Source organism: Ambystoma mexicanum, chromosome 12, assembly GCF_040938575.1.
Source record: "Ambystoma mexicanum isolate Mex_15411 chromosome 12, UKY_AmexF1_1, whole genome shotgun sequence".
Lineage (NCBI taxonomy): Eukaryota > Metazoa > Chordata > Amphibia > Caudata > Ambystomatidae > Ambystoma > Ambystoma mexicanum.
In genome coordinates this window covers 122,794,809-122,817,943 of record NC_090936.1, presented here as the reverse complement: position 1 = coordinate 122,817,943, position 23,135 = coordinate 122,794,809, and the positions used below count along the sequence as shown (strand labels likewise).

At 50.0% G+C, this 23,135-nt stretch overlaps 1 protein-coding gene across 3 annotated transcripts in view; it reads right to left on the bottom strand.

The window, feature by feature from the left end:
* The window catches only part of PARVB (parvin beta), a 533,348-nt gene that overhangs the window by 122,814 nt on the left and 387,399 nt on the right, over positions 1 to 23,135 (bottom strand). For all 3 annotated transcript variants that reach the window (XM_069628141.1, XM_069628143.1, XM_069628144.1), the window contains exon 8: positions 12,760 to 12,779. In XM_069628141.1, the coding sequence (XP_069484242.1) occupies positions 12,760 to 12,779 (20 nt within the window). The remainder of the gene's footprint in view (positions 1 to 12,759; positions 12,780 to 23,135) is intronic.

Genomic DNA, 23,135 nt, shown 5'->3' with positions numbered 1-23,135 from the left:
TTACTTAGTGCACAACGCAAGGTAAAAGCGGGTTTTCATTAAAAGAAATCTCCTTCAGGAAAGATCAAATTTGAACAGGCATGGCGAAATGTAAAGATATAAAGAATATATTGATCAGGATTTTCTGAACATAAGAATTGAATAAGAATGTTCATTACAGCAGTGAGGTAGACCGTGACAAGGGCGGCTAGAATAAGAACTTCCTGAACGTGGGCACTAAGGATTATGCTTCAGAATCGGCTACAAAGGCACACAAAAAAAATCCAACACTGAGAACAAACCAACCATAACCAGAACAGGACACTGAAAATTAAGATGATACCCCACTCTTCATTTAGCAAGTCTGGGGTATATGTGGGCATTAAAGACAAGACTGAGACAAAAGAAAAGCTGAGGGGACTTACAACAAATGCAGTCTACTTGATTGAGATGGTGGGAACAAAGTGTAGAGAGCAGTAGGATGTAGAGGTTACACACAGGGAGATGGCCTGGGGACCTGGCAATAGGCAGCTGAAGTGTGATCTCAAGTAAGGTGTACGTTACTTACCAGTAACTATTTCGCTCCAGCATGGATCTTGCATGGATTCACATGCTCATGAATATTCCCCATCGTCAGGCTGGGAATCCTCTGTAAAAGAAAAAAACTTTCACTTTCACTTTAAAACTCCATTTCTCCTCTAAACCAATCACTGTACTCTGGGTCATACTGCCCCCATCCAATGACAGTCCTCTCCCTAAGCTCCACCCCTGGTGGCCATCTTCAGATTTGGTAAGTACATGAAGTGGCAGTATGTACCAAGAAGAGCCACAGAGGGGAAGGCAGGAGAGTTTGCATGTGAATCCATGGCGGAGAAAAATAGTTGCAGGTAAGTAACTTACAACCTTCTCCGGCATGCCGTCTGGCATGGATTCACATGCTCATGAATAACGATTACACAGCAGTACACATACACAACCATGGGAGGTGGCAAGGCTCAACAGAAGCAATAACACTCACCTCTGGAATAGACTCGCCACAAAAGAGCAGGTTGAATAGCACCGTTTTGCCAACTCGGGACTCCTCCCTGAAATCCCTGCTGACACAGTACAACCTTGTGAAGGTGTGTGTGGAACTCCATGTAGCAGCCGGAGAGCCACCGGGAGCTGGAAGCCTTCAACAAAGCTTTTCCTTGATTTAGAGCTCCAAAGTTGATGAACACTGAGAAGTCTTCTGAAAACTCTTAGTACGTGCCACATACAACTTCAAGGCACAATTCAACATCTAGCGAATGCAAAGCCCTCTCTGTCCGCGACGCCGGATTCGGAAAGAAGACGGGCAAAACCAAAGGGATCGTTGAGGTGGAATTCCAAAAGGCATCTTTGGCATGAAGGTGGGGTGTGTACGCAGTACCACCCTTGAGGCATGGAAAGACAAGTAAGGCTGCTTGCAGGACAGGGTCTGCATCTCCCCAACCCTCATGGCCGAGGTGTTAGCCACAAGGAAAGCAGTCTTTCACAAGAGAAACGTGAGTGGGACATGGTGCATAGATTCAAAAGGAGCTCCCATGAACTTAGTTGACACCACATTGAACTCCCAAGATGGGGGAGGAGCCTTTACTGGAGTGAACATTCTGAAAAGTCCCTTGAGGAACTCCTTGACGAGTCTGAGACCACAGCGAAGGTCTGCCCGCAGACCTAGTGTACCTGGATATGGCAGTGAGATGCACCTTGATAAAGGCATGAGCCAGTCCTACTTTGGCCAAGGAAAGCAAGTATGGCAGAAGTTGAGGGGTCGTGACCTGCAGCAGAATAATCCGAGTCCTGCACCACAGGGAGAAGCCTTTCCATTTATGCTCGTAGCCCCTCAACATTGACAAAGCCCTGGCCAGGATGTCTTTACATTCATCGGGTAGAGCATAACCCCATACTCTATGGCTGCAGGAGCCATGCCCTCAGGTTCAGAGACTCTGGGTCTCGCCATCTCCCCTGCCCCCGTCTGGCGAGACAGTACAGGGACAGCGGTAGCCTGATGGATGGGGCCACTGACGGACGCAGCAAGTCTGGATACCATATATGTCTTGCCCATGCTGGGGCGACGAGTATCATCCTGCAGCAGCACTGTCTTGAGTGTGTTGATCACATGTAGTAGGAGAGGAAACGTGAACATGAACCGTCCCTCCCACACTCCCCCCATGCTCTTCGGCTCAGGGAACCTGCTGGCGAACCTCTAGCACTTGGTGTTCTCCACCGTTACGAAGAGATCGATCTGGGGCCATCTCCATTTGTCGAACAGCAGATCCACCTGGTCCTGGCTCCCACTGGTGGCAAGAACGTATTCCCCTGCTGAGCGAGTGCGCAATGGCGTTCTTGACTCCCGCCATGTGAAACGCAATGAGGAACATACCTTGACGAATGGCCCACCGCCACAAGTCCTGTGCCACTTTGGAGAGTGCCGGTGAGCAGGTCCCCTGTTTCTGGATGTAGAACATGGTTGTGGTGTTGTCTGTGAAGATCCTCACCACTGTGTCCTTCAATGACGGAAGTAAATCCTTGAGGGCCCAGAATACAGACCGAAGCTCCAGGAAGTTGATGTGTAGGTCCCTTTCCTCTGGTTACCAGAGGCCTCTGCCGTGCAACTGTCCGGTGTGGACTCCCCATCCCTCTAGGGAGGCGTCCGTGGTGACTGTCTCCGGGTAAGGAGGAACCTGAAACAGAGCTCAATGGACTAGGTGTGGCTGTATGCCCCACCACTGAATCGCCCAACAGAACTCCTCGTTGAGCGAGACCTTGTCCGCAAAATTCCCCGACACCTGCATCCACCTCATATACAGGAACTCCTGGAGAGGTCTCATGTGAAGTCTGCATAGCCGAACGAGGCTGATGCAGGAGGAAATCATGCACAGCAGCAACTTAATGGATCGAGCCGTCGCAGTCTGCACCGACGGCAAGCGATGTACATTTCCCTGTATGGCTCTCACCCTCTCCTCCGAAGGCGACGCCAGACACATTACCATGTTGAGTCAGGTGCCTAGAAACCGCATGCCCTGAGATGGCGTCAAGACAGACTTTGGATAGTTTATGGAGAACCTCAACTCCGTCAGCAGACGCATGGTCTTTGATGTGTTGTCGCTGCCAGCACACCCGAGAGGGAATGAACCAGCCAGTCGTCCAGGTAGGAGTATACGTGGATGCCTTGCAGCCGAAGATGCACCGCCACCGTGGCAGGTACTTTGTGATCACCCTCGGGCCGATTTCAGGCCAAACGGCAGGGCCTTGGAACTGGCAATGTGGACCTTGAACTGAGAACCGTAGGAACTTGTGGTGTTTCTTGTGAATGGGTATGTGGAAGTAGGCGTCCTCCAGATCCAAGGACATCAGAAAATCTCCTTGCTCCAGCTGGCCGAACACGTGTTACAACGTGACCATCGGACCTTTTGGGACTTCAAGTACCTGCTGAGGCGATGAAGATCTAGGATCGGTGTCCACGCCCACCCCCGTTTTCTTTCAAACCAGAACGTATCTGGAGTACACGCCGGAGACGCTGGGTGACGTGTTCTATTGCCCCTTTTTGTAACACGACCTGCACTTCCTGCAGAAACTGTGGTCCGTGTTCTTTTTGTCGTTGGATTGGCAGGATATGCAGACACCTGCGTTGAAATTCCAAGGCATCCCCTCCCATCTGAGAACAACCAGCACCCATTTGTTCAGGGTGATCTTTTCCCATGTGCCGATGAACTTCGCCAGCCGCCCCCCCCACTGGAGTGCCTAGGTGGGGTCCCAAAGTCACAGCCGGTTCAGGCCTTCTTGGCGGTCAGAGCTCTGCCCTGCAGGCGGTGCTGCCGCTGCCCTCCGATGCCTTAAGAGCAACCCCTGTATATTATATCCCTTGGAAGATCTTCCTGGTTTTCCTCTGGGAGAACGAAATGATGACGGCTGTCACTGCTGCAAGGTTCCCAAGGAGCGTGCCATCTTTGTGCCGGTTTTTGCTTGTAAAGACTCGACCGCTTTTCTGAAGAGGTTCTCCATGTGGAATGGCATAAACAGTACCTTCATCTGCACATCCGGGCGGAAGTTAGATTGCCTTTAGCCAAACAGGAAGATGCAGGGACACACTGCTCCCCATCTAGCGGAAACACATGTCTGCGATGTCCACTGCCACTGCATAGCGTGATCCGAGGACACTTGCCCCCCAGTGCCTCAACATTCTGGTCTTTCAGGCAGGAAGTCCAGAATAGGGCCCAACTTGAACCATAGTTCCCGGTCGTTTCGGGACAAGATGGCTAGGGCATTAGCTGCCTTGATGGTAGAGGCTGCCATGTAAATTATTCTCTTGCCAACTGCATCCAGCTTCTTCCACTCCTGATCCGGAGCTACCATGACTGAGCGCTTTCTGGCTGCTGCTGAGACCAAGTCGTGCGAAGGCTGAGACCTTAAGCACCCGGAGGCTGAATCTGGGACTCTGTACTTCTCCAGATTGTCTCACTTGGTCGGGGCCGTACTCCGGCTTTTCATTAGCGCCAGGCCCTCCTTCCCGATGTCGTCCAGGAAGAGAACAGACATGATTGTCTTTCTTCTCGACTCACGCTGGGGATATAGGAAGCCTTCCTTCTTGGTCTCTTCGGGGGTTAACTGAAACTACTCAGAGGCCCTTGATATGACGGAATGGAAGGATCCAACTTCATTGGGTAGGGAGGCCCTATGAGGCCCGTCCTCGTGCAGCGACTCCCAGTCAGCCGCGATTAAGTCATTGTTGGTGTCCGTGGCCGTATGCGGGTCCAGGGTTCTGGGTGGGTTCTTTTCGCAATGAGATGGTGGTGATGGAAGAGTCGGATGATGGCTTGGACCAGCACCCCTTTGGCCTTCTTTCACGGAGGCGAGCTTGGCCTTGGAGGCTCTTGCCTGGCATGTGAAGGCGTAGGTTCTGGAGGCATCCTCTGCTGGATTTCGCTGACCAGTGTATGCAGGGTAGAATATCCAGCGACACATCCATATGTCTAGGAGTGAACGGAGCCAGCAGAGTTGGTTCTCGGCTAACGCGCCACCTCTTGCATGCGGGTGATGCATGTAGCCATCATCCTGCAGATCATTGTCCTCTTGGAAACTCTATTAGATCTGCTCTGGTCTGTCTGGGACAGCACCCTGACCCTGGAGTGGCCACCACCTTTGTCGCTGCCTAGGCAGCTGTATACCCCCCGGTATGGCGGTAGGGACACCCGTGGAGTGGCTGCTGCCTCCTTTGCTGATCCCCTCTCCTTCAGTGCCATCGCAACAGTGGTGGTTGACTTTGATGACAATGAGCTTGCCACCGTCTGTTGATGGTGCCGTCGTCAATGCTCTTGGCCTGGCCTGCTGCAATGCCTTTGCCAGCTTCGACGAGTCCTCCCTGGACTCGTCCTTCATCAGCTTATCCACGGACACAGTTTTTCTGGTTTTGGGGATTTCCTCTTTGAAGACCCTTTCGATGTTCGACTCATCGTAGAGGTCGTTGGTGATGGCGATCGCCTTTTACCTGACTCAGGACCCACATCAGTGGCGAACCTGGCAGCGCTAGCATCGCAGAGGTTGGCCTTCTCTTAGACCCCCACGAGCTGGGCGTCCTCAAAGGATCTCGACCTCCTCTCGGAGGGAGTTTCCTCCTTGGTCCGGCCGGTCCTAGAAGAGTCATGACTCTGCCCCGCGGCCGACTCAGTGGCCTTGCTCGACTTGAGCCACACCGCCAGTATGCTGTAGCAGTCTTTTTTATTTTTCTTTGAAAAACCAAGGCATACTTCGCATCCCTCCTCATCGTGGTCCAGATGCAGGCAATATAAGTGTTTTATGATGCTGATCTTCCTCGAAGACGTTCCTTAATCCACACTTTGTGCAGAGTTTTAAGAGGCTTTGACTTTTTCTTTCTTCTCCTCACACATGGTAGAAAAAACGCGGATTACGTCCAAGAACGGGCCTTCTTGAAACTTCGATGGTGATCTGACGGTGGATGACGATCTTTGCCAATAGCTTATCCCCACTGCCAGCCTTTGCCCTTCGACTGATATTTAACAGGAATCGGTCAAATTTGTAGCTATTTTGGATGAAAATCCCCCCAAAAAACAGGAAAATAGTGTGGCGAGCAACTCGAGGACTCCCAACACTGATGCGTGTGGTATAAATCTGTAGATGGCCACCAGGGGTGGGGCTTAAGGAGAGCTCGTTCATTGGATGGGGGCAGTAGGACACAGAGTACAGTGATTGGTTTAGAGGAGAAATACAGTTTTAAAAGGAAATAAACCGTTCTTTCCTTCTTTTACCAAGGATTCCCAGCAAGACAACAGGGAATATTCATGAACATGTGAATCCATGCCAGACCCCATGTTCGAGAAATCTTTGTAGCTTAGAGGAAACAAACGAAACAATGGTGTCCCATCATTCCTTAGACAATGGGTAGGAAGATAAGGAGAATTGTTTAATGTGCTGGAAACTTGAGCTCCTGTCATCAATGGGTATTCGTATTTCTCAACCCAATAGTAGACTTCTTAAGCACCATTGAGTTCAGTAATGTCATAGAATTTCCGATATGCATAGTATGGAAGATACTGCAGTGGATGCAACTCAACATTGATAAGCAGACTAAAATGACAGGAAAACACTTGGCACCGTGCACGCCAGATACCATGCTGCGAGGACTGCCACCCAGCTGATATAAGCACTGCCATTACCAGAAGCATTAAACTGAAACACAGCCTTGGGGGGGATATGAGGCCAAGAAAAAAACAATTACTACCACACTTGCTCATGGCCCAGGCAAGGTCGGGCCACCTTCTTACGAAGTTCCATTATTTATTTGGATCCACAATTCAAAATGGCCACTGACACGCTAGCAGGAGATCTTGGCACCATATACTTAGCTATCCGATAACTGCTATAGGAGGGTTCTTTTCAAAGAAAGGCACACCTTGCATAAGTAGTCACATGTACAAGATGTAAACAATGCTAAACCACCCAGCGTAAGTCAAGAAGGGGAGCATGGAGCCATGGTCAAAATAAACCGGCCATCTTCAAAACTCAACTTGCCATTTTCTTTTTTATATATGGCACACTGAAAATGTGTCTTATTCTAATCTATGTTTGCATGCACTACAACTCTGACTGACTTTCCAATGGGAAGGTGTGGACCTTGAGAACGTTTCAGGAAGAAACCCGTCGAAGTTCATCTTATGAAGTCACACACTACATTAAAGAAGCTAGAACGACAATCTAAAACTGCGATCTTCACGAATGTCAGACGTTTCCATAATGCACAATAGAATACGTATACATTCCCGCTGTGGGCTCATATTGGAGTTCTCTATAATTTTGGTTGTGGGGATCTATTACCTTTACACTGTAGAGAAGAGAAATCTGCGCCACCAAATGTTACTAGTTTGCACAGCAGAGTGCAAAATGTGAGTGGAAAAGGCAGCGTACACAGGCGTATGCCACCGTTTTACACACTGACGTGAAAACAGGGTAAACGCTGCCTTACCCATGGTAGGCAGCATTTATAGTCGATTTCTACAGTGTCTGCAGGCTTTTTGCGGATGAAAAATGCCAGCGGACTACATAGGAATCCCCAACATTTGCACTGGCATGAAAATGCATGCCAGTGCAAATGCTGGAGTATTTATATGCCAGAGAGGAAGAGAGTGGTGGAAACGTAAGTATCACCCCTCCTCTTCACCAGACAAAGGAATTAAAATGTTGTATAATTTAAAAATGTGTAAAAGCCTTACTCAAGACATTTACGCATTTGGTTTACGTTACGCAATGAAAATTAGCTCCTACAATGTTATTCCAACTTCAATACCATTTAGCCATACCTTACCCTAGCATATACTGCATCTTTTTATGGTCTATGATGGATATTATGAAATAATGCGAAAGCAATCCCTAATCCATATGAAGGCAAGTTCTGAGTCGCACATGAAAGACTGCCTTTAGCCTCTGTCCCCCAAATGTGAAATCCGGCATTGGTCATTCTTTCACAGGGCTATGCATTGCGTCTGCTCTTAAAGGTGAGAGAGCAAGGTCAGAAGCACTGTTCCCAAATTCAGATTAAAGCACTTTACCACTTGGCCTGACAAAGCTTTGCGCCTCAGCCTCCTCACAGAATCTATACACAAGGCATCACATTTCACTTCGCTCATTGTTTCAGTTCAGAGTTTCGCAAAAATACTGCCATTGGGTCTAGTGACCGGCACTTCCTTTGTTTGCTCCCACTTATGCATTATTTCTGCCTCTTGCATCGGGATCCAGATGGTTATGGTCTAGATATTAGGTGACATGCAGACAATGCCCCCATGTAGCCTATGTATTAGTAGCCGTCCCTCCCAAATGATGCCATCCAACCAACTCACACCAGACAGACCTCAACACCAAGATGTCATTGCAAATTTTAGCCATGCACTTTACAAGAAAGAACCAAAATAAGGACTTTCAATCTGTGAGAAACCTGAAGGTACTCTCACAACCACTCCCCAGGGATTTTATACTCAGGTGGCCAGGGAAGGACCATCGCTTTTGGATCCCGACCCTGGGGGCAAACAAGCGAGGGAGGATCACCTGGGTGGAGGGTCCTTGGGGATTGGGCATAGGGGGCCAGACGGCGAGACATGGTATCCCAACCATTTCATAATACTGACCATCCCATTCCCTTAGCCTTTATGGACTACTTCCATTCGTGCCCTGTTTTTCCCCAGGAATACCCACCAAGCACTGAGAAGAGGAAGAAGCAACTAGGAGTAAAGCACACTTCCAATTACAAACACCCCTCTGGTACTGGGACCAAGAAGAGGGGGAATGAAGGCATCCAATACTGAAGGTCCGGTATGTCCCATTGATTGGGTTCATTATGGTCAGGCAAGACAAGCCAACGACTTACACCTGAAGCCCCTTAATAGGGCTCACTTGTATAAAGGGAGGAGTCCCACACAAGCAGAAAGAGGAGATCTGCTGTGGTGGAACGAGACCCAGTCGTCTGAATGCTGACAATGATATCGGCAGACCTGCAGAACCCAGAGCGAGTGAGTCATGCAGTGGTTGCAGGACGGGGAACCCTCGAAACCAAAGGCGGGCAGCGGGAGCTGCCAAAAAGAAAGCCAGCGTGTGCAGATAAGTGTCCGGCGAGTAAGATGAGCAGAGGCAGTCTGCTTCCCGGCTACAGAGAAGGGGAGCAGGAGCAGCAGGAACCGCTGCAGTGGAGATGCGAAGAGCCGGCGAGTGTCAGATGACTCAGGAAGACTGAAGTGCTCCCAGGGGACTGCAGACAAGTAACGGTCCACAAATCTAAAAAAACGGAACTATATTGAATCCCGAACTGAATGGGAATAGCAGCTTGAATGAAACCAGGTTATATTGAATACCGAACTGAATGAAATGTGCTATTTGAATAAAACCAAGGCATATGGAATACTGAACGAACACTTGAAGTTAAACAGGCATATTGAATATCATATCATACTGTATATAAGAAGCACTACGAGCGAAACTAAAGCAGATTGAAAACTGAACAAACATCTGAGTTTGAAAATAACCAATTTGAGAAAGAACTACAAGTCAATGCTGAAAGAAAAGAATGATGCAGAAAAGTGTTACACTAACATAAAATGTGAGACGTTAGAAGCCCGAAGCAAAAGAGTCTGTGGAAGAGACATACAAAGCCAAGGGGAACTTATGGTTGCGCGAACTGCGACGGGTGGACCGCGTGGTCCGACAACTGTGCCTGGACCAGGGAGCCCTGAATGGTAACAAGCAAAAGAAATTGTGAATAAACCACAGAGAATTGTGAATTGAAAACTAAACGCAAGCCTGAAGGTGGGTCAAGTGGGCTTATTGTTTTCTTGTATTGACAATTTGAAATTAGTATGAATGCTACAGTGAAATCTTGGGGAAGTGAGCCCATAGAGTTGAAGGAACTGAGAAACGCTGGATTAGGGAAAGGAACCTCAAGTCCTCCTTTTTGTGTGAACTGTAATATATTGAATTTGCGGAAGGGAGTCTCAAGAACTGGTAGAACATTAATGCGGCAAGCAACTAACTATTGGAATTGTGTTACACTTGGGATAGGGAGTCCAGGAAGAACTTTAAGCTAAGACTTTACTTTTGAACACTATTTTTTGTTTAAGAAGAACCCCACATCATGTTTATTTCTAGATGTGAGGGCAAGCATAGGTTTTGACACAGACAGACTTGATTTGGACTTACAGACACAGACTTCCCTTAGTTGAATATTTTTTTTTTCTTGTTTATTTGTTTTTGGTAGCAAAAATTAAATTTACACCTTTACAAAAATATGCATCCACAAAAAATATTCATCAACAGAATTCACAATTTAGACAAAACTTCTTTGTGCATAAAAAGAAAACAGAAAAAACTTGTTAGACATAATAAAACGCACTTATACCACAAGCATAAAATACACACAACACATACGTTAGGCACACAATTAGGTGCTTTACACTGTAAAAACACAATTTCAATGTTTTGGATCTTCCCAAGGAAGGGTACTCATTCGTCTAGGGGAAGATCTAATATAGATGGAAATCACATAACTATTCCAAACAACCACCCCATAAACAAGAAGTAAACAAGGAAGTACCCGTCCACACATACACCAAACAGACAAGTGTGTTAAAATTGCAAGTATAATGCTATATAGATGCCAGTGAGCCATCTAAGGCCTTCCCAATAAACATAGCATTATTTAGTGGCAAAAAGTGCTTCTCAGTCATCTTCACAAGTCTAACAGTTGCTAGCATGATCGAGTTAGATTGACCCCACATGCAACGCAGCCAAACTAAATGACAGTCAAAACTCGAATGCAAGACTAAAAAGGGTCCCAAGCAACATAGCCTTTGTAGTTTAATTTAGGTAGGGAAATCCCCGCCATAGTTATAGGGCAAGTTAGGCATTACACCATCCTGATAATAAAGATTCTTGTGTTGAATTGGAAATCTGTTGTCTGTGTCATCTCTTGATACCATTCCTGTCTCTAGGTTCGTTAGGTTTGCACCAGAATCAAAATCCTCGTTCTCCCCTTTGCCTGCCTAGCAGTGAGCCAACAAATGAATAGTGGGGTCCATCACGATCAGTCCTCCTCCCTATTCTGTAGTAAAACAGGCAACATAGTACATTCAACTTTGCATAATAAAGATTTGAAAGGTCTCGGTGCTGGGGTGTACGAAGTCTCCTCCTCCATAGGTTTCCACACACTTATTGATGACCTTGCAATTTCCATAAAGTGGTCCTTATAATCATCGAAAAATTGGACATTAGGCATAGGAATTATGAGGTGAAAAAGCGACTCCAACCTAGTTCTTGTTTGCATGGCCTGTTAATTGCCCGGGCCTAAGGGGACGTTGTAATGTTTATTGTCATCTTGATCCATGGTTTTATTATTTGGAATATTGTAGATGTGAATAATGTTATTAGCATCTACTAACAAACCCTTAGAGCTGCATCTTTTATTGATAATGTTTTCTAATGGCCAAGGAGCCATCAAATAAATACCTAGGACTAAATCGGCAGCAGTGCTAAAGGTCTGAAAAGTTCACAGGTGGCCACGGGTAAAGAGAGGAGCCCAAAGACAGAGGCTGAAGTGAGGGTCCAGGTTTGCATGTCCCTGCAGTAATGTTTGGCAGGGGTTTGCAAAGGTGTCTTTCCCGTCATCCAATTTTCGTGACCCTCTTACGCTCATCTTCAACATTCCTAAATTGGTTATTCCTAGCAACCAGCATGCAAGCCCCTCACAAATTCTTCCATGCCACTGGGGCCTCTACCCGTAGGTCTGACAAATGTGAAAACATTCCAATGTATGGCGATTAGCCGACTAGTGGAATTGGGAGCAAGGTAGGACATAGGATGAAACAAATAGCACTTTTGTGGCAGGGGCATACAAATTAATTAGGCTCAGATACCTCCCTATCCCTTTCCATCAAAGTAGAACATTATTCATTGTTTGAGGCATTTGTGCCTACAATGTTATTGGTCAGTTCAGAAGTTCGAAGGAATTTATACTCTCCCTTCACTACTAAGACACCATAAACGTTTGCAAAACACAGATAAGGAAATGTGTCAATTTAAAGAGGGAGTTCACTCAAAAATTGTATTCTTTTACAAGATAGGCCATAATAAAGAATATACATACAAAATATTTTTACAAAAAGGTAGCTATGTAATGTTTTTGGCAAATGAGCCTCAAAGTCATACAATTCAAGCACTAGGGGGCATCCATTTTGTGAAATGAATGAGTCTCCTCTGCTTACGCTAACTCTGCTCTTGTTTCAATAATCGAGCAAAATCCCCTTACTGGGAGCTTTTGCTTATTGCTCCCGGGGAGCAGCGAATGCTGGCAGGCAATGTTGTATTGATAATTGCAGTGAGTGAACCTACCCTTTAAGGTGTTTTGATTAAAGAAGCAAACGTGTGCTCTAGTCCTTGCCTGCAACTCATGCAGTGAAAGAATAAGAATTTACATCCTGGTGCTAGTCAGAAAGCAAAGACATGTATTTACTCATTTGCAAATCTATTAGCTTGAACAGTATTTTGTTTAAAATGTCTAAATCCTATTAGGAATAGGTATTACTCTATTCAGTTGGCAGTCATAAAAATAACCATACAAATGACAGAGACGTTAGTTATTCAGCGTCCCCAATGAATATGCTGCAGCTCCTGTAAATATATAGTGCAGGACACAATACCATTTTCATATTCTAGGAAAGGATAGCATATATGAGCATTACTTATAAGAGATAAAAATACACTTACCAAATCTTCCCATCATCATCCTGTAGTAACAACCACAAAAACAAGAATGAGTCAATGCAGGCAGTTGCAATAAGGAGGACTTCAAGAAACCCATCCCCACTCTCAAGAACATTCCAAAATGATTAGTAGTTCAGTACTGGTCATTGACATTTGCAATATCAGTCAACACATAATGTACCTTTTGCCAAGATACTATACCCTGCATTTCAGCGAGCAACCACCTACTCACTTATCACCCCTTCATAGTCAATATACTTCAAATAATACTAACCATTTTCTACTCTATGCTGTGATGGTCAATGCAAAACATACTGCCCTTGCACGCGTTTACAGCCATATCCTATATGTTGGATTAGCTACTGTCCTGTACTGCCTAGGCATTAAATGTCATCCAAAAGATGAGAGTTCAGCACCTAATGACGTACCAGCACCCGGCGTGTTCAGATGCACTGTGCTGCGAGATGGAGGAGGGGGAAAGAGCTGCTTGCTTACCCATACAAATCGGTGGCCATTTCATCTTTAGGACGGTAAGGAGGAGGTTTAGGTAGGCTCTGGTGAGACTGAATTTGGTGGGTGGGTGAGTAATTGGGTGTGTGAATAATTTCCTTGACTTACTTAACATTGCAGTCAGAGGTGTCTCTCCCTTCCCAAGATGGAGATTGGAAGCTGGAGTACTGATTGGAAGGAACTCATGGTGAGGCAGTATAAAAATGTGTTCAGAATGTTCTATACCTGCCTTTCATCAACTGACGTTGGACCACCAGGACAATGTTTCCAAAAGCGCTGGTCCTAGGCTTCTTGGGCCTTTCAGAAGACTGAGAAGAACGTCAGTGTCTTTCAGGGGGTCAGTGAGGGACAAGTTTCTTTGACTCTGGTGGGAGCAAGTCCAACTAGGATTTTGAGCTTTACATTTGTTAAGTTCAGCCTGTGTCAGGGCAAGAGCTGAATTAACTCTCTATAGGCTGTACATAGCCAGCTTGGACCATAAGGATGTTCTATGAAGGGATCCATTGTGCATCAACAATGTGCAAGCAAAAGCTTAGAAGAAGTAAAACTATCATTTCAGAGTCAGACCCAAGCTTCACTTTATGAAAGAACTTTGTGTTTCTTAGGCGTGCATCAGGAGGGGGCACCATTGCCTGATGTAATCAATTGAGTGCGAAGAGGGAGCGTTTTGCGTGTGGCTCTGCCAAGCGATTCCCCGTGCATCTTACACTACAGCTGGAGTACCCGGTCCATGGCTCCAGGGGAATCACCACGTGGCTCCAAATAACTACATTGAGTGACCCAGGAGACCATCAGCACAAGGGAACACAGGTTAGAAACCCTCCCAAATCCCTTAGGCACACAACAGATATACCACATGGTAAATAAAACTAAAATCTAGATTGCCAAATGAAGTCTCACAAGATTAGTGCTCATGCCGGTTTCAATAGTTAGTAAGCAATTGTTTTCTTTGATTCAGATGGACATTTTGTCATAATGTTCTCCAAATATGGAAAAAAAAAACTTTATTGGTCCTGACTGGGAGGAAAACTCCCCAGAACAGTGACATCTTGCAAATTGTTAGTTAGGGAAAGCATATTCAGGAATTAAAGACTCTGAATTCAGCAGGGAGTCTAGTAACACACAGAAGTAACTTCAACTCTGAAGAGAAACTCTGGTGAAGGAAGGAATCCTCTTTCTACAGCTTAAAAAGGAGGCTCTAAATCCAGCTCCTCGCTTTGAGTGGAGTTGATCATGTATTGGGGGGTCTTTGGAGAGGAGGCAGAGAGAAGAAGGGAAGCTGGAAAGGTAATTAATCTACCCTTGCGATGTGTAGTGTGACGAATCTGAGAATGTCGTCCCTTCTCCCCTATGAGGAGACCTTTCCCATGGGGCCACGGTGGTACCTCCACAGTGCATTAGTCCCCTTAGGGGTGGTGCACCGAGGGAGGATCATATGGGGAAGGAATCCCTCTATGGGATTGGGTATAACGATCAGTAGAGAATGCGGTATGACCCCTCTTCAATACACCCAACTCCTTGTCCAACCGTAAATTCTCCTTCCCCCTCACTAGATCGAGCTAATGTATTCTGTTAACCTGCATAACAAGACTAAAAGATCAGATGGTACAAAGCATCATGCACTTACTCTTAAAACTGATACTGTGACAAAGATAATGACCGGGAATCCAAGGGTCATGCAGGAGAAGCAGAGTGAGCGGTCTAGCTTCTCAGTGCCAGCGACTGGCCTGAAGCAGGACAACAATCCCATTTGGCAATTTGAAAGCAGCTCAACTAGGACGCGGATGGAAAAGAGCGGTTCTCTAAAGAGAAACAGCGGAAGCCAGTCACGGGAGCAGCTGACACGAGGCAAATGGGTAGCAGGAACTGTAGGAAGGAGCAAATCCGAAGGTGGTGCCACACAAGAGAACTACTCCGGTTGCTACCGAGTGAATCCTCTGAGCGCCCAAGGACCTGGCGAAGTGCAAGAGAGAACGCACAGCTGGGAAGAGTCGGAAGACTGCAGAGCCGCTGCACACCCTGCTGGACTCCCGAAGGCTACCGGAGTCTTTCAAAGGGACGCCGCTGGCCAGGAAATGCAGGTACCTGCGAGAAAGAAGGAAACAGGTACGTAGGTTGCCCAGGAGGTGCTGACGGTCCGGGGAAGCAACAGGGTGACCACAGAAGCTTGAATGAGGGTCTGGGACCCTGCGATCAATGAGGAAGAGTTATATACTTGGCAGGAGAGTGAACCATGTAGATATAACAAGCAAGTGCGAGTATGGGACAGTCACCCAAATAAGAGGTTGGGATTAAGACGGTCTGGGACTCAAAGAGAGAAACAAAGCAGAAAGAGTGGCATGCTTGGCAGAACAGTAGGAGAGTGAACCAGGCAGAGAGACTGGCACCCAAATAAAATAGATAAGGGGGTCGGGGACCCAGATTGAAAGCAAGTCAAATAAGGAGGAGTTTTATACTTGTCAAGAAAGTGCATCACGTGGATACAACGCAACACTGCGAAACTGGAACCTGCACCCAATTGAGAAACCAAAGTTTGAACTAACCAACATTAAGACCATCTGGGACCCTGTGAGAGAAACCGGCTGTGAAGGAACACTGGCTTGGTAGGAGAGTGAACCAAGCCATGTAAAACACTACTAATCGGGGACTCGCACCCATGTTAGACGTTCAGATTTTAAGTGATAAGCATCTTGGAACCGACAGAAGAAATATAACGTGTTATCAAACTGTGCTGAGTTGGTCAAATAATGAATTGTGAAAATTAATACAAAATCCCTTGTGAATTGCCAGGTGATACTTTACTGGTAAGGTATAAACAGGGCTCAGAAGACCTCAAAGAGTGAGCATAAGATGAGGAGAAGTGTAGGCGAAAGGAGCACAACCCTAGCGTTTGAACTTTGCTTTTGGAACATTGTTTTGCATGGACTGGCACGTTTCTTTTGGTTGAGAACACAAGAAACACTTTTTACTCCGAGAAGAGATCATCCTTGCACAGATGCTTCAGATTATTGGTATTAGGGAAAGAAGTAGATTAGACATTTTTATATTTCTCATTTTTGACAATTTCACTGGTTTCCTTTGAGGTTGGGAAACCCATCTTAGATTTAGGTATTTTGAAAAATCCGACAGGATTCCCACCAGGAACCTGGCCTGGACCCTTCCTATGTGGCATAGGGAAAAAGGTGCTCTCCTATCCGGACCCTGGGGGTGGTGCACTGCGGGAGGATCACAGGGGGCAAGTGGGAATCAGACCAGGAAGACTTGGAGGAACCCCTTTTTATCTTTCCCTGTAACCCCAACCTTCTGATGGCCTTTTGCCATTTTAAAGAAGTAAAAAAAACACGTTTCTCTAAAGTGGACTGCAGGTCCCAGAATCCCTCAGGGGCTGTGAAGAAGAGGGCTTCGGAGGCAACGAGGAGCCCAGGATATGCAGGCCTAATAGCTTTTGGCAAGGTCAGGCAATTAGTCCTAAGGGTCTGTACCTGAAGCCAATTAACCCACCGGAGGGCCATAAAAGGCTGCAGCAGGGAGGAGCAGTAAAAAGAAACTGGAAGGTTGGCAGTAGCCGAAGTAGAAGAAGCGGAGCACGAGGCTAGCAGTTCACAAGGACGTTTGACCACAGGATGGACTTCGTAGTAAAGGAAGAGCAGATTTTACCTGCAGACTGACAGGGTCCTGTGCTCACAACCCCTGTTTGGCTGTGGCAGCATTGAAAGACTGGGAGAGTCTGGCAGTCTTTCCAGGTGCACCTAATTGCTGTAAACGCATAGCTGAAGTGCTATGTGCAGAAGCAAGCCAAGGGAAGCTGGAGAGTGAAAGAATCTCCATTAATGAGGCTGGATCGGAGACACCCGTGCAGCAGAGGGATGTGGGTCACAAGTGAGCCAGGAAGCAGGAGCAGCCCGCAGCTGCTGTGATTGTGGAGTTGGTAAAAGGAAGCTCTGTACTCCTAATAAGGAACAAGTTACTTACCTGTAATTGTTGTTCTCCAGCATGGGTCTGGCATGGATTCACATGCTCATGAATATTCCCCGTCGTCAGGCTGGGAATCCTCGGTAAAGAAAAAACCAGTATCAGTTTCGTTTCTGATCTGTCTTTCGTAGTAATAACCAATCACTGGTTTCTGCGTCATACTGACCACAGCCAATGACTGCCCTCTACCTAAGCACCGCCTCTGGCAGCCATCTTCAGATTTGGAAGCACGTGAAGTGGCAGTATGACCAAGTGAAGAGCCGCAGAGGGGTAGGCGGGAGGGTTCGCATGTGAATCCATGCCAGACCCATGCTGGAGAACAACAGTTACAGGTAAGTAACTTGTTCCTTCTCCAGCATGGGGTCTGGCATGGATTCACATGCTCATGAATAAAGAATACATAGCAGTACACACATGCACAACCACGGGAGGTGGCAAAGGCTCAACATTAAGCATCACATCAACTCAACATTAAGCATCTTACCTCCTCACCAGGCTCACCTCAGGCGAACAGGTTGCGCAGCACTGCTTGGCCGACCCTGGACTCCTCCCTGGAATCCCGGTCGACGCAGTAGAATTTCGTGAAGGTGTGCGTCGACCTCCACGTAGCAACCCTGCATATGTCCAGCAGGGGCACACCAGATAGGAACGCCGTGGTAGCTGCGATCGCTCTGGTGGAATGGGCTCTCGGACGGCCAGGCAGCGGTCGGTTTGCCAACCGGTGACAGCACATGATACAGCCGGAGAGCCATCTGGAGATGGAAGCCTTCGAGAGAGCCTTCCCCTGATTGACAGGTCCAAAGTTCACAAAGAGTTGTGACGTCTTCCGAAAACCCTTCGTGCGGTCCACGTAGAACTTCAGCGCTCTAGCTACATCCAGCGAGTGCAAAGTCCTCTCAGCCGGCGACGGGAAGAACACAGGTAACACCAAGGGTTCGTTGAGATGGAAGTCCGACGGTACCTTGGGCATGAAGGAGGGGTGCGTCCTGAGCACTACCCTCGTGTCGTGGAAAATCAAGTACGGGGCCTTGCAGGAAAGGGCCTGGATCTCTCCCACTCGTCGTGCGGAGGTGATGGCCACAAGAAAAGCTGTTTTCCACGATAGAAACTTCAACGGGGCCGAGTGCAGAGGCTCGAACGGAGGTCCCATGAGCTTGGTCAGCACCACGTTGAGCTCCCTCGCCGGGGCCGGAGCCTTCACCGGCGGGAACGATCTGAACAGTCCCTTCATGAACTCTTTCACCAGACGATGAGACCACAAGGACGCCCGCCCCGTGGTTCTGGTGTATCGGGAGATCGCAGCAAGATGAATCTTGATGGACGCGTGTGCCAGACCAGCTTTGGCCAGCGTCAGCAGGTACGGCAGTACTTGGGGAGCCGTAATCCGTAGAGGGTTAATCTTCTGTGCGTGGCACCAGACAGAGAACCTCTTCCATTTGTGTCCGTAGCATTTAAGAGTCGAGGACGCCCTGGCCTTTGCAAGAACCTCTCTGCAATCGGCCGGTATGTCGTATCCTCCAAACTCTAGCGCTGCAGGAGCCAGGCCTGCAAGTTCAGCGACTTCGGGTCGTGGTGGAGGATGGCGCCTCCTTCCCTGGAGAGTAGATCCGCGTCCGCCGGCAGCTTGATCGGCGGGGACGCTGACAAGTCCAGAAGGTCCGGGAACCATATCTGCCTCGGCCACGCAGGTGCGACGAGGATCATCCTGCACCGTGACCTCTTGAGCTGGTTGACGAGCCGGATTAGCAGAGGCAAGGGAGGGAACGCGTAGAGGAACAGGCCCTCCCAGGGGAACGAGAAAGCATCGCCCATGCTCCTCGTCTGGGGAAACCTGCTGGCGAACCTCCGGCACTTGGTGTTCGTCGCCGTCGCGAACAGGTCGATCTGGGGTGTGCCCCACCGTCGGAAGAGGCGATCCACCAGATCCTGCCGTAGTTCCCACTCGTGGCACGAGCGCAGCTCCCTGCTGAGTGAGTCGGCGATGGTGTTTTTTATCCCTGCCGGATGAAACGGCACCAGAAAAATCCCTTGGGCGACGGCCCAATGCCACAGGTCCTGCGCCTCCTTGGACAGCGCTGGGGACCTGGTTCCGCCCTGTTTCCTGATGTAAAACATGGTGGTGGTGTTGTCGGTGAAGATCCTCACCACCTTGCCCTTGAGGGACGGAAGGAAGGACCTGAGGGCCCAAAACACTGCACGGAGCTCCAGGACGTTGATATGCAGGGACTTCTCCGTCGGGAGCCAGAGTCCCCTTGCGTGCAGATTTTCGGTGTGCGCTCCCCACCCTTCCAGGGAGGCATCCGTGGTCACAGTCTCCTGGTGGGCTGGGGTCTGGAAGTCCATGCCCGCCGTCAGATGCGCGCGGGTGCCCCACCACCGTATCGCTCGTCGGAAACTCTCGTCGAGCTTGATCCTTTCCTCGAAGCTGCCCGTCGTCTGGATCCAGCGCGCATCCAGGAATTCTTGCAACGGGCGCATCCGGAGCCTGCACATGGGAATGAGGTAGATGCAGGAAGACATCATCCCGAGGAGGGACTTGATGGACCTCACTTTGGCCGCGTCGGCCACCAACATCCGTTGCACCTTGCCCAAGATGGTCCTGGTCCTCTCCTCCGACGGGGAGGCCAGAAGGGACACTGTGTCGAGCCTCGCTCCCAGACACAGTGCGACTTGCGCGGGCACCAGGTGGGATTTGGCGTAGTTCACGGAGAATCCCAGGTCTGTGAGGAGTTGGACGGTCCTTGCCGTGTGGACCACGGCGAGCTCCCTCGTCTTGGCGCGGATGAGCCAGTCGTCCAGGTAGGGGTAGACGTGAATCCCCTCGCGGCGCAGCTGCGCCGCCACCGGTGCGAGGCACTTGGTGAATACCCTGGGTGCCGACCGTAGTCCGAAGGGAAGGGCTTTGAACTGGTAATGACGCCCTTGGACCACGAATCTGAGGAATTTTCGGTGCCCCTTTAGGATGGGAATGTGGAAGTAGGCATCCTCCAAATCCAACGACGATAGGAAGTCTCCTTCCTCCAGCTGACCCAGGACGTGCTGGAGGGTGACCATCCGGAACTTCTGCGCCTTGATGAACTTGTTCAGACGTCGCAGGTCTAGGATGGGGCGCCATCCTCCCGTCTTCTTCTTCACGAGGAAGTATCTCGAGTAGACTCCGGAGCCCCGAAGCCTCTTTGGGACGAGTTCGATGGCGCCCTTTCTGAGCATCGCCTTTACCTCCAGGAGAAGTTGAGGGACGTGAAGTTCTTTCCTGGCCACGGGGGGGACGCGCGGGCACCTTCTTTGAAACTCGAGCGCGTGGCCCCGGGCCAGGGCGTCCAGCACCCAACGGTCGGTGGAGATGGACTCCCACACGCTGACGAAGCCCGCCAGCCGGCCTCCCACCGGGGTGCTTCGGTGGGGGCCCGACCCCACGGCCGGTTCAATCCTGCTTGGACGCGGCCTTGCCGCCTTGACCTCCTTGGCGACGACGGCGGGGTCCGCTAGACTTGCCTCGTCCTCTGTAGGCCTCTTGCGACGACGAGCGGGCCGCTTGACGGTAGGAAGCGAAACCGCCGCCGGAACCTTTGGAGGCGCCCTTGCCTCCGCCGCTCCGAAAGGGCGTCCGTCGTTGCTGCAGGACTCCCAGGGCCCGGGCCGTCTCAGTATCCGCCTTGATGGCCTGAAGGGAATCGTCCACTGTCTTCCCAAACAGGTTGTTCCCGTCGAAGGGCATGTCCAGGACTCTGGTCTGGACGTCCTGCCGGAAGTCCGTAGCTTTGAGCCATCCACGACGTCGAAGGCAAACGCCGTTGCCCAGCTGGCGGAACCCAGTGTCGGCGATGTCCGTCGCCACGGTGATGGCGTGGTCCGAGGCCACCTCACCTTCCTGCAGGATCTCCAGGGCCTCCGCCCTCTTGTCGTCCGGCAGAAAATCCAGCAGGGGAGCTATCTTGTACCAGAGCTCCCTGTCGTAGCGGGCCACGATAGCCAAGGCGTTGGCCGCTTTAATCGTCGTCGCTGCCGACGAGATGACTCTACGTCCCATAGCATCCAATTTCTTTCCCTCGCCGTCCGGCGGGGAAGTCGATGTGGAGGCCGCACCCCCCCCCGCTTTCTTCCTGGCTGCCGCGGAGACGACGGAATCCGGGGTAGGCTGCGCCCGGAGGCATAGGGGGGCCGTGTCCGGGACCCGGTACTTTTTCTCGTACCGGTCTCTTCTAGCTGGCGTCGTGGAAGGGTTCTTGAGGAGGGAAAGGCCCTCATCCCAAATGTCGTCCAACAGAGGCACTGCGAGGACCGTCTTCCTCTTGGCCTCGCGCCGCTGATAAAGGAAGCCTTCCTTTTTCTTCTCCTCAGGGCAGAGTTGGAAAAGCTCGGAAGCCCTGGAGATCATGGAGTGGAAAGATCCGATCTCGTCGGGCGGAGAAGCCCTGGTGGGAGGCGACGACGGAAAATCCTCGTCGTATGCCTCGTCGTCCGTACCCGTCGCTGCCGTGTCAGTCCCCGTATCATCCCCTCGGGTGGACGGGGAGGAGGGCTGGACGGGGCGCGACGGTTGAAAAGGAGGTGGTGGATGGATCCTTCTTTTCTTGGTAGGGGGAACACCAGAAGGTCCCGGTTCTGGATCCCCCGACGGGAGAGGTTCCTCCGTCGGTAACGGTAGCCTCGTCCTTATCTCGGAGCATAAGGACTGTATGGCCAACAAAATGGCCGCCGAGTTGTCTTGCGGCGCTGGCAGAGGGGAATCCGACGGGCGAGCAGGGGCCCCGTCGGTATCCTCGACGATGTCGTCGTCGTCACCTGCGTCGGGGTCCATTCCGACGGGCTGGCCTTCTTCCACGCCTAGGCCGTGGCTTAAGACCTCGATCAGCTCCTCTTCTGAGGTTGAGGCCGAATCTACGACGACGCCCTGCCCCCCCTTCTTCTTCCCCACGGAGGGTTTCACGGGGGTCCTATCGATGGGCACAAAAGAAGACTCCCTCCGAGGAGGCAGGGAGATTCTGGGCCCTGAGGTCGCCACCACTGGTGCAGCCACCACAGGCTGAGCCAGGGCCGCCGCGACCGTTTCGATAGAGGGCTTGGTCGGATGGATCAAGGCCTTCACCACCTTAGGTGCGCTCACCGCCTTATCCTTGAGGGAGGGGGCACTGCCACGCTCCTCCTCTGCCTTAGAGCTCGACCGGGGCCTCTCCAGGAGCTTCGCCGGGTGCTCGGCCTTCCTCTTACCCGACCCAGAGCGTTGGCTCGTGGTTGATGGTGCCGGGGAGGGTGCGCCCTGCCTGGCGCCCGTAGAGCCCGACCGTTCGGCGCTCCCGGTGCCAGCGGACTCGCGGTGCTTGGCCTTATGTTGGGCCCCCGTCGCCGGGGCGCCCTCAAAGGTCTTAGAAGACCGCTCGGATTTCTTCTTCTTCTCGCCAGACGGGCTCTTACCCTCCAGCCAGTTGGCGAGACGTTGATGGCGGTCCTTCATGGTCCGTTCCGACATGTTGCCGCAAAACGCACAGTCCTTCTCCACGTGCGTCTTGTCCTCATGAAGGCAGTAAAGGCAGAAAGAGTGTTCGTCCTCCTTAAAGACGTTCTGCAGCTGGCATCCAGGGCAGACCCTGAACAGCTTTCCGGGCGTCGAGCTTCCCTTCTCCTGGGCCATCTCCGAGACCGGGCCTGAGAAGCTTCTGGAGTCCTCCGAAGTGTAGCTCGATGAAATCTTCACCCTTGAGGGGCACAGATGAATCCGACACGGGTCCCCGTTGATCGGATGTAGGATCGGTGGAGCTTGAGGCTCTTTTGACCGAAAGAATCGAAGTTTTTTGTGAAAAAGCGCGAAAAATAGCACTAACGCTCGAGAGCAATAGCACGAGGATCCCAACACATGAACGTACGGTAAAAATCTGAAGATGGCTGCCAGAGGCGGT